Source organism: Hypanus sabinus, chromosome 12 (genome assembly GCF_030144855.1).
Source record: "Hypanus sabinus isolate sHypSab1 chromosome 12, sHypSab1.hap1, whole genome shotgun sequence".
In the NCBI taxonomy this organism is placed as follows: domain Eukaryota; kingdom Metazoa; phylum Chordata; class Chondrichthyes; order Myliobatiformes; family Dasyatidae; genus Hypanus; species Hypanus sabinus.
Genome location: NC_082717.1, coordinates 86,251,109 through 86,263,468, shown reverse-complemented (window position 1 = coordinate 86,263,468; position 12,360 = coordinate 86,251,109). Strand labels below are relative to the sequence as shown.

Below are 12,360 nucleotides of genomic sequence, written 5' to 3'. Positions count from 1 at the left end.
TAGATCGCTCTGCAATGCTAGAGATAAGAATTTGTGAGTATAGAAAAAGGAGTTTTTGGAGGTGATTCTCCAGCAACATCAGGAAAATTGAGAATGACAATGAGATTCTGCAGATGCTGGAAATACAGAGCAACACACACAAAATGCTGGAGAAACTCAGCAGATCAAGCAACAGTCATTGTCTCAGGCTGAGACACTTAGTAAGGACTGGGAAGGGAGGGGGAAGACAGAGTAAGAAAATAAGGGGAGGGGAAGGAGTATAAGCTAGCACATGATAAATTAAGCAAGATGAGAAGGATGGTGGATGGGTGGAGGAGGAGGGATAAAGTGAGAAACCAGGAGGTGATAGGTGGAAAAGGTAAAGGGCTGAAGACGAAGGAATCTTAATAGGGGAGGAGAGTCGAACATGGGAGAAAGGGAAGGAGGAGGGGCACCAGAGGGAGGTGATGTGCTGGTGTGGAGAAGGGAAGGGGTAAGAGGGGAACCAGAATGGGGAATTGAAAAAAAGAGAAGAGAGAGGGAAAAGAAATTACTAAAAGCTAGAAAAATCAATATTCATGCCTTCAGGTTGGATGTCACTCAGACAGATGATGAGGTGTTGCTCCTCCAACCCAACAGTGGACTCATTGTAGCAATAGAGGAGGCCATGGATTGATATGTCAAGTGGGAATGGAAAGTATAATTTAAATGAGTGGCCACCAGCAGATCTTGATTATTGTAGTAGACAGTGCAAAGGTGCTCGATGAAGCTGTTTGATCCCATACATTTAGATAATGGAGCTGTTGGTAGAAGATTATGTTCAATTTCAGTGACTGGCAAGGTCATAGATGCATCTAACTCTTCTGCCAGGATTCATCCAGGTACAGCTTCTATTTTACTTTTGAGTGTTTTCTAGCTTTCAATGCCAATGCTATTACTCAAACTGGCCTTATAACAGATTGCAGCCATTTATTATTGAGCTTAACTGATTTTATTACTTCATCGGCCAAAATCAAACATCAAACAAGTAACTCAGCTGTGTTGTCATTTTTTGTTTGCACTAATGGTCTGCTGATAGGTAGGATCTGCAATTCTTGTGCACATTTCCACACGTCCTCTTTCAACCTATATAGAAATCCTACACTTACTTGACTGCAACCTCCTGATGTGAGCATTATAAATCTTGGTGCCTAAAGGTTTTCAAAATGACTTCATCTGTGAAAGCTATGTACTGAAGCTAATGATACTGTTGCAAGAGAGAGTAAAATTTGATGACAACTGTGATGATGTTTTAAAAAATTAGGCATTTTGCTATGTTCTGTTTATAGAATAGAACTGTAATGTATCATTAATTTCATGTTTTAATAATGCTATTTTCAAAGTGCCTGAAAAGTGGCAGAACAGGACCCCAACTAATGAAGAAGAAAAAGCAGTTATTAAACTGCAAGCTTGGTGGAGAAGTAAAAGTGTTCAATTTATTTTCAAGGCAAGATCAATAGGTAAGAAATTAAGTGATGGATGAATTTAAGTTTTGCTTCAGAGATCAAATATCGTTGTGTGATATCTAATTTTGTGGGAAACATTAAGTTGATCTTAATTCCATCACATAATATGGGATTCATCCAGTTAATATGGTGTGATGTCCTCTACCCCTATCTTTTGCCCGCGTATAGACCAGGCAGATCAGGCTGCGTCTGTAGCTCTGTTGGACACAAGGTGCTTCTACTCAATGGTAAAAAGCATGCATTCTGACCTACTGAGTCCATTTGGCATTTTCTGTTTTTGTTTTTGGTTTCCAGCAGCTATAGATTCTTCCATTTTTACTTTAAAAAAAGTAAAGTGCATTTTGACTTCTCTCAGTCTGCAGCACCTTAACTCAGTTAGAATCTTAAAACAAGCATCTAAACTTCAAAGAAACTTCCTTCTGAGAATGTGTGCAGTATCTATTGTCCATCTTTATTTGCAGTGTGTGTTATGCATCAACCATCAACATTAAACCTGACATTAGAAAATAGCAGGACTAAGTCATTCGACACTACTTTATCATTCAGTATGATTGTACCTCAGGCCTCATTTCCTCATCTGTGCCAGTTCCCCATCATTCTCAATTTCCAGACTTTTCAAAAGTTTATCCAGCCTCCATAACCCTCTGAGTTAAGAAATTGCAGAGATTCACCATTCTCTGCGAGAAGTTAGAGTTTCAAATGACCACCCTGATTATATAACTATGTCCCATCAAGTAAGATTCTCCCACCATTAGAAACATTTGATATTTCTCCTGTTGTGATCCCAAGGATTTTATAAGTTTTAATAAGATTACCCCTTATTTTTCTGAACTCTGAAGAACATAAAGCTAATTCCTTCAGCTGCTCTTGATAGGATAACCGACTGTTCCCAGATATTACTTTTGTTCTGCCTCCAAAGTATGTCCTTTCTTGTGTTGAACTCCAGGTGTGGCTTCAGCAGTACCCTTTTCAATGGTAATAGTATTTTCCTTTTTCCAAGTTCCAGCCCTCTTACAATAAAGGTCAATAAGCTACTTGCCTTTCGTACAAATTACTGCACCTATCTGCTAACTTTTTCTGATTCTTGTACAAGAACACTTAAATCCTTATGTAGTTCACTTACCTGTGATTTTTTTTTATTCTTCGCCTTCCAAAAAGTCACTTCTTCCAAATCTACAGATGACACAAATGTTGGAAATATCCGTAACTGTGAGGAGGATATTAATTGACTTCCAGGAGGATCCAAGCAAACTAATGGAAAGAGCAAATTACTTTTGGGAGTAGTAGTGGACCAGATTCAATTGTAATGTTTGTAAAGGAGCAGGATAATTGTCTAAAAGGAAAGAACTTATAGAATTTATGGGTGAGCTCAGAGAATTGGAATAAATGGATTGTTGTTACATTGAGCTAGTGGGGAGCCTGTATCCATGCATAACCATTACGCCAACATTTGATGAAAGGCAACAGTGAAAAATGCTAAGTTTTACATATTGACCAGAAGAATGAGGTGAGACAACATAAAACTAGAATGCTGAATTCTAAAGGAGTACTGGGACAAAAGAACAGTATATGATAAGTAATAGGAAGGTTGATAAATTCTTGATGAAAATAGGGCCCCGGTTTTGTAAAGATTCTTCATAGCTTCCTTGCTTTTGTACCCATGCCCCTATTTATTGAATGACTGAGCAGACTGAAACTTGTCTTTGTTTAGTATGTTAGTGCAGCAATACTTCAGTATGGCACTGAGGTATCAGCATAGATTCTAGTATTCATAGATCTTGAGCTGAATCTGAACCCATATCTAAAATGCTGGAGGAACTCAGTAGGCCAGGCAGCATCTACAGAAAAGAGTACAGTTGATGTTTCGGGCCGAGACCTTCATCAGGACTAGGGTCTTGGCCCTAAACGTCGATTGTAGTCTTTTCCACAGTTGCTGCCTGGCCTGCTGAGTTCCTCTCGCATTTTGTGTGTGTTGCTTGGATTTACAGCATCTGCAGATTTTCTCTTGTTTGTGACTGAACCCACATCTTCTTACTGAGAGGGTAAAGTACTACCAGCTGAACCTAGCATTATACAATAGAAAGTCCTATGAGTCCTGATAATTATATGCTTTTAGTTCTGTGATTGTCCTCTTCATAAATCAGAGATCAGAACAGTGGACAATACTTCAAATATGGCCTAAGATTAAAATTATGTTTAGTATTACTTGTTTGGGTTTCATTTCTGCCTCTTTAGAAATGAACCTCCCTGTTTAGTTTGTTTTTAACAGTACTCCATACCAAGTATTCCACATTATTCAGTCCACTCATCACAAATGATTCATGCGAGTATTAATCCCTTCCCCTAATACCACTAATTCCCTTCATTTCCTTACCCTATTTAGACATTCTATGCTCAAGCAGTGTGTGCCTTTTTATTCTGAAGACTAAAATACAAGATAATACTTCTCAATATTGGAACTAATTTAGAATTAGTTGATCATTCATAAAGTCTATTAGTAACTCCTAAGACACATATTCTTTTGTACTAATACAGGGACAGAAGAAAATGAATATATCCAAGATATCCTGGATCAGTTTCGCTTTCTTCTAGAGTCAAACACAGAGGAAAACGGCTTATATTTGCTCAGGTATAATGCACTGAATATCAGTGAATCCCATGCATAGGTTTTCAAAGGGAATGTTTCTTAAAATATTTTTTTAAATTGCTCATCAATATTTTCTACCACATCATATCCCTGAAGTAAAGTTATTTGAAATATTACTTGTACTAATTAAAAGCTACTTTGTTTCACAAAATAAAAAATAAGAAAATTAAAATACAAGCCCAGAAAATAAGGTCCTTGCATTACTTCTCCAGTTAATTTAAAGACAGTGTCTCATCCACATAGGTTCCTGGCTGCAAGCATTCAGGCTGGCTAACTGCTTCAGAGAAAAGAAACAGCCCCTTCAACTCACAGCATCTAAGCTGTCAATTATTTATATCCATAGTAATCGCACTTACCTGCGTTAATCCTTAATCCCTATATGCCATGCTTATTCAAGTACCTGCCAGATACCGCTTAAATCTTGTTATTGTTCCTAACCCTCACCACCTCCTCTGGCAGCCTGTTCTAGATGCCAGGTATTCTTTGTGTGAAAAATTCTCTTTCTCACCTTAAACCTATGGCCTTTAGTTTTAGACACAACTAACATAGGAAACGGACTCTGGCTATCTATCCTCTCTATGCCTCTCATCACGAGAAACAGACACTGCTTATCAAATCCCTCCCAATAACTTTAGCCTCCAATCCAGGCAACACCCTTGTGAATCATTTCTACAGTCTTTCTAGCATAATAACATCTTTCCTATTGCAGAATTGTGTGATTTTCTACAATTGTAATCTATCATTTTGTGTAACTATAACATAGCATCCCAGTTCTCACATTTAATACCTTAACTAATGAAGGCAAGAATACAGAGTACTTTCTTCACCATCTGCCTAACTGTGTTGCCACTTTTAAGAAATAATATACTTGTCCTTCAAGGTCTCTCTGTTGAACAATACTCCCCAGGACCCCAGTGATTTGGTCATGAGGTTATAGTGCTCCCCATGCTTTTGAACTTCCAAGTACTCGCATTTTCTGGCTTAAGAGCTGCTGTTAACTAAGAGTTGCCTTGACAGTTTGTAGCAGTTAATTTTGTTCACTAGTATTAGACAAGACAGATTTTCAGGTTTACAGAGGGAATTCTGATGGAGCAAACTGTGTTGCTCAGTATAATGTTTAACTTGTTGAGGATTATTGAGGCTGACATAATCTACATAATCTATCAATCACCTTATATTCATTAGTAGAAAAGTTTAGGGGAGTCATGAGTGACTCAAACACTGCAGGATACTGTCAGATCCTGATGCTTCAGGTTCTTCAGAAGTTAAGAATAAGGCATAATACTTGTTGCTTGCAATTGTTTCATTAAGTGTTACAACAGCAGAAGTAGAAAGGAAGAAGCATCCTGAGAGACAAAGAGAAAGAAAGAGGCGGGAGCTGAAGACCCGTCTGGAAGGTAGTATCTTCTCCTCAGACTAGACTACTGATAACAGAAATTCCATTGATAACGTTAACCAACTAAGTAGCCAGATTCAAGTAATGTGACATCCACCACTGAAACCAAGAAGTCTGCAAAAATATACGGAGGCAACTCTAACCACCAAAAAACTCACTGAACAATTACGTGCGTATAGATGGTTGTATAAAATACAAACAAGCATAAGAAGTTAAACTACAAGAAAAATAACAATTCTACACAACAGTCCAACAATAGCACTCCCCCCACCAGTCTCTGAGTGCCTCTTTTGGATATAGTATTTACAAGGCTGATCCAGTTACAGTACGAGTCAATGGTGACTACAACACTACCACCACAACCTTCCAGGGTACCACCAAAAGACATCAAACCATTGTCTCCTGTACCATAACCACCCTTATCAACTCCAGAGACTTTCTATCCTCAGCCAAATAATTCCCACAACCCACACTGCTCAGTTTTACCTCCTCCCCAAGATCCACAAGTCTGACTGTCCCGGTAAACCCATAGTTTCGGCCTGCTCCTGCCCCACCCAATTTGTATCTGCCTACCTGGACTCCATTTTGTCACCCATCAATGTTCAGTCCCTCCCCACCTACATCCAGGATACATCCCATGCCCTCCACCTCTTCAATAACTTCCCTGGTCCCAACCGCTTCATTTTCACGATGGATGCCCAATCCTTATACACTTCCATTCCCCATCAAGAAGGCCTCAAAGCCCTCTGCTACGTTCTGGACAATAGACCTCACTAGTTCCCCACCACCACCACCCTCCTCCGGTTGGCGGAACTGTTACTCACACTTAATAACTTCTCTTTCGGCTCTTCCCACTTTCTTCAGACCAAGGGTGTAGCTTTGGGCACTCGCATGGGCCCCAGCTATGCCTGCCTCTTCGTTGGTTATGTGGAACAGTCCACGCTCCAAACCTATACTGGTACTACTCCCCAACTTTTCCTTCACTACATTGACTACTACACTGGTGCTGCTTCCTGAACCCATGCTGAGCTTGTCAATTTCATCGACTTTACCTCTAACTTCCACCCAGCCCTCAAATTCACTTGGTCCATCTCAGACATTTCTCTCCCCTTTCTCGATCTCTCAGTCTCCATCTCTGGAGACAGACTGTCCACTGACATCTTCTATAAACCCACTGACTCTCATAACTACCTCGACTATACTTCTTCCCACCCTGCCAAATGCAAAAATGCTATTCCCTATTCCCAGTTCCTCCATCTCCGCCACATCTGCTCCCAGGATGAGGCTTCCCGTTCCAGGACGTCTGAAATGTCCTCTTTCTTTAAGGATCATGGTTTCCTTTATGCCGTCATCAACAATGCCCTCACCCGCATCCCCTTCATTTCCCGCATTTCAGCCCTCACCCCATCCTCCCATCACTACAACAGGGACCGAGTTCCCCTTGTCCTCACCTACCACCCGACCAGCCTCTGGATCCAGCATATTATCCTCCACAACTTCTGCCACATTCAACAGGGCCCCACCACTAAGCACATCTTTCTCTCTCTACCCCCTCTGCTTTTTGCAGGGATCGTTCCCTCCACAACTCCCTAATCCATAAGTCTCTCCCCACGGATCTCCCACCTGGCACTTACCCCTGCAAGCGTAAGTGCTACACCTGTCCCTACACCTCCTCTCTTACCACCATTCAGGGCACCAAACAGACCTTCCAGGTGAGGCAACACTTCACTTGTGAGTCTGTTGGGGTCATCTATTGGGGTTATACTGGTGCTCCCAGTGTGGCCTCCTCTACAGAATGGGGGACAGCTTCGTCGAGCACCTCCACTCTGTTGGCCACAACAGACAGGATCTCCTGGTTGCCACCCACTTCAACTCTGCTTCACATTCCCATTCGGATATGTCCATACATGGCCTCCTCTACAGCCATGATGAGGCCAAACTTAGGTTGGAGGAGCAACACCTCATATACCATCTGGGTAGTCTCCAGCCCCATGGCATGAACACTGAATTCTCCAATTTCCAGTAGTTCCCTCACCCTTCTTTCCCCCATCCCAGTTTCCCTCTGCCCCTCTTCAGCTGCCTATCACCTCCTTCATGGTTCTGCCTCCTTCTACTACCCATAGTGCTTTCCCCTTACATTCCTTCGTCACATTTCCTGCCTATCCCCTCCCCCATCCCTTGATCTTTCCCCTTACTGGTTTTTAACCTGGCACCTATCAGCCTTCTCCTTCCCACCCTCCCCCTACCTTCTTTATAGGGCCCCTGCCCCCTCTCTCTTCAGTCCTGACGAAGGGTCTCGGCCTGAAATGTTGACTGTTCATTTCCAAGGATTTTGGCCGACCTGCTGAATTCCTCCAGCATGTTGTGCTTGTTGCTTTGACCCAAGCATCTGCAGAGTATTTTGTGTTTACTTCCAGGATGTTGATTGAAATTTTATGATGATAATTCCGATGAATGAAAAGAATTGGTAGTTAGGTAGCATCTCTAGTTAGAAGTGATTATAGTATTTCACAAATGTTAAATCCACTATCTGTCCAAGCCTGAAAGTTGACATGGTCATGCTATATGCAGGCATAGACTTACTTTGGAGCTACAAATGGAACTGAATCATCAGCAAACATGCTCTACTGAAAGGAAGTAACTGTGGGTTCTTAGGTCTAGAACACTGATCTATGAATTTCCTGTAGCTGCATTTCACCAGGCTATGATTAGATCTTTCATCGTTCTTCTGCCTTTCTTCTCAAGGAAACAAAGGAAATGATTTTCATGCTGTCTGCATGAAATGATGCCTGCTGAACTGGTTTGTCATGTTTTTTCTCACATCTTTTGTCAATAGTATTTGTTCTACACAGACTCATTGTAAGTATCAGTACAATCAGATCTCATTTGCTTCTCGCCTTTGAATGGAATCTCAGAATTCAGATGCCTGAATTACAGGACTGATGTCTGCTCCTTATTCTTCCTAAGAGATAAAGAATTTCAAACAAACTATCTATTCCATGAGATAATATTAGAAAACCTTTACCACTTTCTCTCTCACTATTAAGAACATAAGAACATGGAGCAAAAACAGGTCATTTGGTCTATTGATCTGGACTCAATTCCACCTACCTACTTTTCCCCCATAATCCTTAATACTCCTGCAATTCAAAAATCTATCTAACTATGTCTTAAATATATTTAATGAGATAGCCTCTACTGCTTCCCTGGGCTGAATACCATAGATTCACCACTGTCTGGGAAAACCAGTTTCACCTCATCTCCATCCTAAATCTATTTCTCTGAATCTTGAGGGTATGTTCCCTAGTTCTCTTCTCACTTACCAGTGGAAATAGCCTTTCATGCCTCTATCTTATCTATCATTTCATAATGTTATATGTTTCTATAAGATCACCTCTCATTCTTTTGAATTCTGGCAAATATAGTCCCAGGTGACTCAATCTTTCCTCATAGGTTAACCCAGTCATCTCTGGGATCAACCTCGTGAACTTTGTCTGTACTGCCTCTAAAGCCAGAGTGTCTTTATTCAAGTAAGCAGACCAGAACTACACACAGTACTCCAGATACATCCTCACCAGTACTCTGTACAGTTGCAGAATTAAATCCCTGCTCTTAGGTTCAGTCCCTCCAACAATGAAGGCCAACATTCCAATTGTCTTCTTTATAGCCTATTACACCTGCAAACCAACTTCTTACGATTAATGCACAAGCACTCCCAAGTCCCTCTAACACATGCAGTAATCTTTCACTATTTGTATAATAACTTGATTTTCTATTGTATGTGGCAGTATGGTAGCTTAGCAGTTAGCACAATCATTTTACCATGCCTGCTGACTGGGTCTTAATCCTGCTGAAGGGTCTTGGCATGAAAATCCGACTGTACTTTTTTCCATAGATGCTGCCTGGCCTGCTGAGTTTTGTGTGTGGTGCTTGGATTTCCAGCATCTGCAAATTTTATCTTGTTTTGGGTCTTAATCAACTGGATTTTAATTCCCACCACTGTCTGTAAGGAGTTTGTATGTTCGCCATCTGACTATGTGGATTTCCTCCAGGTCCTCCGGTTTCTCCCATGTTCCAAAAACCCTACGTTAGGATTAGTGACTTGTAGGCATGCTGTGTTGGCAATGGAAGTGCAGTGACACTCACAAGCTTCCCCAGCATATTGCAAAAATGAATACACAAACAGCTTAATTCACTGTATGTTTTGATATACATGTGACAAATAAAGCTAATCTTAATCTCCTTCCAAAGTGGATGACCTCACATTTACTAATATTGTGCTCTATCTGCCAGACCCTTGCCCACTCACTTAATCCATCTATATCTCTCTGTGGACTCTCTACATCCCCTGCACAATTTACTTTTCCACTCAATTTAGTGTCATCAGCAAAGTTAGATATGCTACACTTGGTCTCCTTTTCTAAGCAGTTAACGTCTGTCATGAACAGTTATATATTGGGCACTCAGGCACTCTGTTTACCACTGACTGTCAACCAGAGAAACACTCATTAATCCACCTCTCTGCCTTCTATTGGTTAACTAGTTTTCTATCTATACTAATACATTACTTCCAACTTCATGCAATCTTATCTTTAGGTAAATCATTTTTACAGCACTTTATTCCAGCCCCAACCAGAGTTTGAAGATCCTTTCTTTCCTTGTTCTTTAGGAGTTTTAGGAATAGACCAACTCTAAGTGGACTAGGTACAGTGTACAGTTCTGGTCACCACAATACAGGAAGGAAGTGGTAGCAACAGAGAGAGTACAGAGATTTGCCAAGATGTTGCCTGGAATAGAGAACTTCAGCTTTAAGAAGATTGTTGGATAGTTTGGGCTTGTTTTTACTGGGACATAAGAGGCCAAGGGGTAACTGTATAAAGATCTATAGTTCAAGGAGTTTAGAACGTTTAGTCAGAATGGTTTTCCCAAGGTAGTGGCATTCAGATCTAGAGGGCATAGGTTTAAAGAGATCTGAGAGGTATATTTCTCACTGAGAAGGTAGTGAACATCTGGAATGGGCTTCTGGAGGAGGTGGTGGAAGCAAGTGCAACTGCAATGTTTAAAAGGCATTTGGACCGATATTTGCATTGGAACAATGTAAAAGGATGCAGAACTAAAGTGGGCAAATAGAATTAGCATCATGGGAGAGAGGGGCTGAAAGGACTTGTATATTTCTGTGATTCTACAAAGTGCCGCTGCAGCTGTTTGCTCAGAAAGCTTTGCACTTCTCTGCTTTCGCTGATAGACTGCTGGACTTTGACTTTTGAAGCTTTGCTATTCAAATACTCAAGGCTTGCGTTTCCTGAATTTCATGTCACAGCCTGCAGTGTACCTCAAAAGAAGTGGCAAAATATATCACACCCATTATTTATGTTTACTTTGTTCCAAAATAACCTAGAAAGTCAGCCTCTAATTGAATAGATCAAAGAGGAGGCCTAACTAATTTTGAGTAAGATTAATAATGAGGTTGTAGCAATGTGCTACACACAGCGCTGAAATAATGACACGCAGTCGGTAAGCCATTTCAAGACTAGTTTATTCAAACTTCGTGGCACTGGCATTTAATCCCTAGCGCCCACCCTCTCCAGGCGGAAATGACATCAGAGGTGCATTACCAAAGTCTCTCCCCGCGCGCTGGCTATTTGTGAGCCAGTTCACCTGCGCAGAAGGTGGGTCGCCACATAACCCCCGCCCCCAGAACCGGCGATACACCCCCCAATGTCCGCAGTCTGGATCAGCCTCTGTTTGGGAGGTCTGCCTCTGCACCACAGTGCCTGAATCTCGACCGGCTGCGCCAAGTCCACATGGGCTGGTTTGAGTCGGTCCACCGTGAAAACCTCCTCTCTCCCCCCAATGTCCAGAACGTATGTGGACCCGTATGTTGTTGATCACCCGGAACGGCCCCTCATACGGCTGATGTAGCGGTGCCCGGTGTCCGCCCCTTTGTACAAACACAAACTTACAGTTCTGCAGGTCTTTGGGTACATGGGTCGGGGTCCGTCTGTGCTGTGAAGTTGGTATGGGGGCCAGGTTGCCGAGCCTTTTGTGTAGCCTGTCCAGGACTGCTGCGGGTTCTTCCTCTTGCCCCTTTGGGGCTGGTATGAACTCTCCTGGGATGGCCAGCGGCGCACCGTACACCAACTCGGCTGGCGAGGCGTGCAGATCCTCTCTGGGCACTGTACGAATTCCAAGCAGGACCCAGGGAAGCTCATCCACCCAGTTAGGTCCTCTCAGGCGGGCCATGAGAGCCGACTTCAAGTGACGGTGGAAGCGTTCGACTGTGGGTGGTAGGCAGTTGTGTGGTGTAGCTGCATTCCCAACAGGCTGGCCACAGCCGGCCACAGGCTGGAGGTGAACTGGGCGCCTCTGTTGGAGGCAATGTTGGCTGGTACCCCGAAGCGTGCTACCCAGGTTGCAATCAGTGCTCGGGCGCAGGAATCGGCAGATGTGTCGGTGAGTGAGACCGCCTCTGGCCACCTCATGAACCGGTCTACCATAGTTAGGAGGTACCACGCTCCTCGGGACACTGGTAGGGGGCCCACGATATCCACATGAATGTGGTCGAACCTCCCGTGGGTGGGTTCGAACTGCTGTGGCGGGGCTTTAGTGTGCCGCTGCACCTTGGCTGTTTGGCATTGCACGCACATTCTGGCCCATTCACTGACCTGCTTGCGAAATCCGTGCCACGCAAACTTGCTGGAGACCAGCCGGATGGTTGTCCTGATAGATGGGTGCGCCAAACCATGTATGGAGTCGAAAACTCGCCACCTCCAGGCTGCCGGGACGATAGGGTGAGGTTGGCCAGTAGCCACATCGCACAGGATGTTCCTCTC

At 42.7% G+C, this 12,360-nt stretch overlaps 1 protein-coding gene across 2 annotated transcripts in view; it reads left to right on the top strand.

Moving 5' to 3' along the window:
• Window positions 1-12,360, top strand: part of adgb (androglobin) — a 226,354-nt gene that overhangs the window by 142,042 nt on the left and 71,952 nt on the right. For both annotated transcript variants that reach the window (XM_059986363.1, XM_059986362.1), the window contains exons 23-24: window positions 1,362-1,478; window positions 4,020-4,113. In XM_059986363.1, the coding sequence (XP_059842346.1) occupies window positions 1,362-1,478; window positions 4,020-4,113 (211 nt within the window). The remainder of the gene's footprint in view (window positions 1-1,361; window positions 1,479-4,019; window positions 4,114-12,360) is intronic.